At 25.1% G+C, this 3,103-nt stretch overlaps 1 protein-coding gene across 2 annotated transcripts in view; it reads left to right on the top strand.

The window, feature by feature from the left end:
* Positions 1-2,523, top strand: part of LOC100165284 (TATA box-binding protein-like protein 1) — a 5,465-nt gene extending 2,942 nt beyond the window's left edge. The window contains exons 3-4 of one of the 2 annotated variants that reach the window (XM_008181944.2): positions 586-805; positions 879-2,523. In XM_008181944.2, coding sequence (XP_008180166.1) covers positions 891-1,796 — 906 coding nt within the window. In that variant the 5' untranslated portion in view covers positions 586-805; positions 879-890 and the 3' untranslated portion in view covers positions 1,797-2,523. Of the gene's footprint in view, positions 1-585 lie in introns of both variants that reach the window. The other variant, XM_008181945.3, reaches the window with a different exon arrangement.
* The last annotated feature ends 580 nt before the right edge of the window (positions 2,524-3,103 follow it).

Raw genomic sequence — 3,103 nt, 5'->3', positions numbered from 1 at the left:
CAAAACACTAAGATAAATGTTCTGCTTTGGAATATAAAATTAAAACCCAATGTTGTCATTTAAAAAAGTAAAAAACTTAAACAATTATAAGGATAAAAAATATTTAAAAATATAATTTTTAAAGAAAAACGTTGTTTTATAAGTGATATGAAACTATGTAAAAAAATATTTTCAAAAAAATGTACACTTTGAAATAATGAGTATTCAATAATAAACGAATTACCTGGTATACTCTTTTTTTATCAGTTACTTAAAAATAAAATATGTTGTTCAAAATATAGTGTTTAAAAAAAATTCATGATATTATGCACTCAGAAATATTATTTTAGTTATAGTTGTTTTACAGTTTACTTCTAATATACAAGAGATCTTTGTTAACTGCATTTGCTATATTCTTTATGCCATATGTATGCAACAGTGATATAAAAAAAACATTCATGGACATCTGGGGAAAGATATTGGGATGATACTCATGACACCAACTGTGGCCTTAAAATGTTATTTTTATCTTAGTTAACTTAGTTAATATTCTCGATTTATATTGAACAAATAATAACTTATAAAATATTTTATTTATTTTTTCAGAAAACCAAAAAAAAATTTGTAGACAAGTTGAAAACATCAATTCAATTCCAACAGTTGATTCTTGGTTAATAAAGTATCAACAGAGTTTATACACTAGAAGCACAGGCAGTGAAACAAATACCAAAAACTTACAATTAAATTATCAGCATAGAAATTTACCATCATTAGCTCCTATCGCTAATTTTGATAAACTAAAGAGTATAACTCTAAACACTTGGTCGTGAGTGTAATATTAACTAACAATTAAAGAAACATTTTAATCAATTAATGCTCTATATTATTTGATTACTCAGGAGTTTCCAAGGATGACATCTATAGTTCATCAAAAAAACGGAACAGACTTAAACAACTCAATTTCTTCATCTACATTGAATTCTAATTCCAATATGATCTTCTACAAGTCTGAGTTTCATGAGCAGTCAGAAAACAATGCTCTACCAAACAAACCAGTTCAAGACTGTTTGACTGATAATCCTAAACTAAATATTTCTATTAGTAATGTAGTAACAAACTTCAGTTTAAAATCACATTTAAACTTACGATACTTAGCTTTAAATGGTCACAATATAGAATACAGACGTGAAAATGGAATGTTAACAATGAAACTACGTAAGCCAAATGCCACAGCCACTATTTGGTCTAGTGGGAAAATTGCTTGTACAGGTTCTACATCTGAAAGTCATGCTAAAATTGCATCTAGACGTTTTGCTAGAATCATTCAAAAACTTGGTTATCATAATGCTAAATTTAGCAGTTATAGGATTGTCAATGTTCTTGGATCATGTTCATTACCGTTTCCGATCAAAGTCATACAGTTTTCGGAAAAGTATAAAACTATTGCTCAGTATGAACCCGAGTTACATCCTGGTGTTACTTTTAAGATCAAAGAATTAAAAGCTACATTGAAAATATTTTCAACAGGCAGTATTACAGTAACTGCTCCAAGTGTAAGCAATGTTTACCAGGCAATCGAGCAAATTTATCCCATGGTATTTCCATTTCGTCGCGAGAAAACCGCAGAAGATGAAAGAGTAATTCGCAAATTAATGACAAAAAAACGTAATTTCACTGAAATCGATGAAAATGTATCAATTTATAACTCGGCAAACAGTGTAACAAAACGAAATTGTGATGGATTAGCCATTGGCATAGTTAAAGTTGAAAATAATTTAGAAAATATTATCAAACAAAAATATGAAAATGATCTCTGAAAAATATTTCAGTTACCCAAACTGAACACCACTTACAGTTTAGCACATAACAGCAGAATTTTTTTTTATAATTTTTGTCAAGTCTTAAATGTTTAAAAATAAATCATAACTTAAAATGAAATTATTAATGTTTTTAAAATGATCATTATGATAAATGTACAAAAATTAATTTTTTTTAGCATTTTACTTTAGTTGTAAGCTAATAAAATCTAGATAACTAGTCTTTGTGTTTTACAAAATGTACATGTATACATGTAATATTTATATTATATCTATATATATTTTTTTTTGTGTGTTAATGTTCCTCGTTAGTTACAAAAATAATTTTGCTTTTAAGCTTTTTCCTCATATTATTATTTTTTTTTTTTGTTCCATTAGTTATAAAAATAAACATCTTTATGAAGTTTCCAAATAATTTCTCATGAATTTTAGTATGAACAGCAGTAATTAAAGCAATAATAATAATTTTAATATTAATTTTTTTTGTAAATGAGTAAATAAGAAGATTTGTTGCTTTTTATATTATTGGTGCATTGGATATTATTTTGCATAAAAAATTCATTTCTTCGGGAAATTAACAAATTAATGTCATTATCATATTTATGTTTTTCGTGCATATGTGCATTAGTTATGATTATTTTTAGTTGATAAATAAATAATTATTATAGGTTTTATTTTGCTCTGCTTATTATTAAAATAATAAAATAAATTCTTGTGATCTATAAAAGTATTTTTATTTTTTAACATATATTTTATATCCTACAAGTTCCTCCATCGGACATTTTTGCATTTAATTCAAAAGTAAAAACAATGTTGATATCAAACGATCAGCTGTTTTTATATCATGTTGGTTTTTATATTTTTTTTTATATATTTATAGATTTAAGATAATGATAACTTTAATACCATAGGACATGTTCTATGTTCTATGTTAATACCTTAGTTAAATTTTATAATATAAAATTAAACATTTATTCTAGAGTCATCTAGACTGTGATTTAAATATTGAATTATTAAATAAGTAATCACAATTAACAAATCATAGTAATATGAAGATCTGAAAAACTCCGTTAGAGAATGGGTTATAAACACAAAATGTGACATTAATGGCTATGTCTCTATGATACAGGTGAATTGTAAAATACTAAATAGTTTTCAAATGCATTATTATTTATTAAGCTCAATTTATTTGATTTACAATGTTGGACATATATTTTTGTGTTGAACCTTTTGAAGGTATATAAGACAATTAAATTCTGATGGTGGAAATCAAATTAATGTATTTAGAAATTCAATATAAAACTTAG

Source organism: Acyrthosiphon pisum, chromosome A2 (genome assembly GCF_005508785.2).
Source record: "Acyrthosiphon pisum isolate AL4f chromosome A2, pea_aphid_22Mar2018_4r6ur, whole genome shotgun sequence".
Lineage (NCBI taxonomy): Eukaryota > Metazoa > Arthropoda > Insecta > Hemiptera > Aphididae > Acyrthosiphon > Acyrthosiphon pisum.
This window is presented reverse-complemented; position numbering and strand designations above follow the sequence as displayed.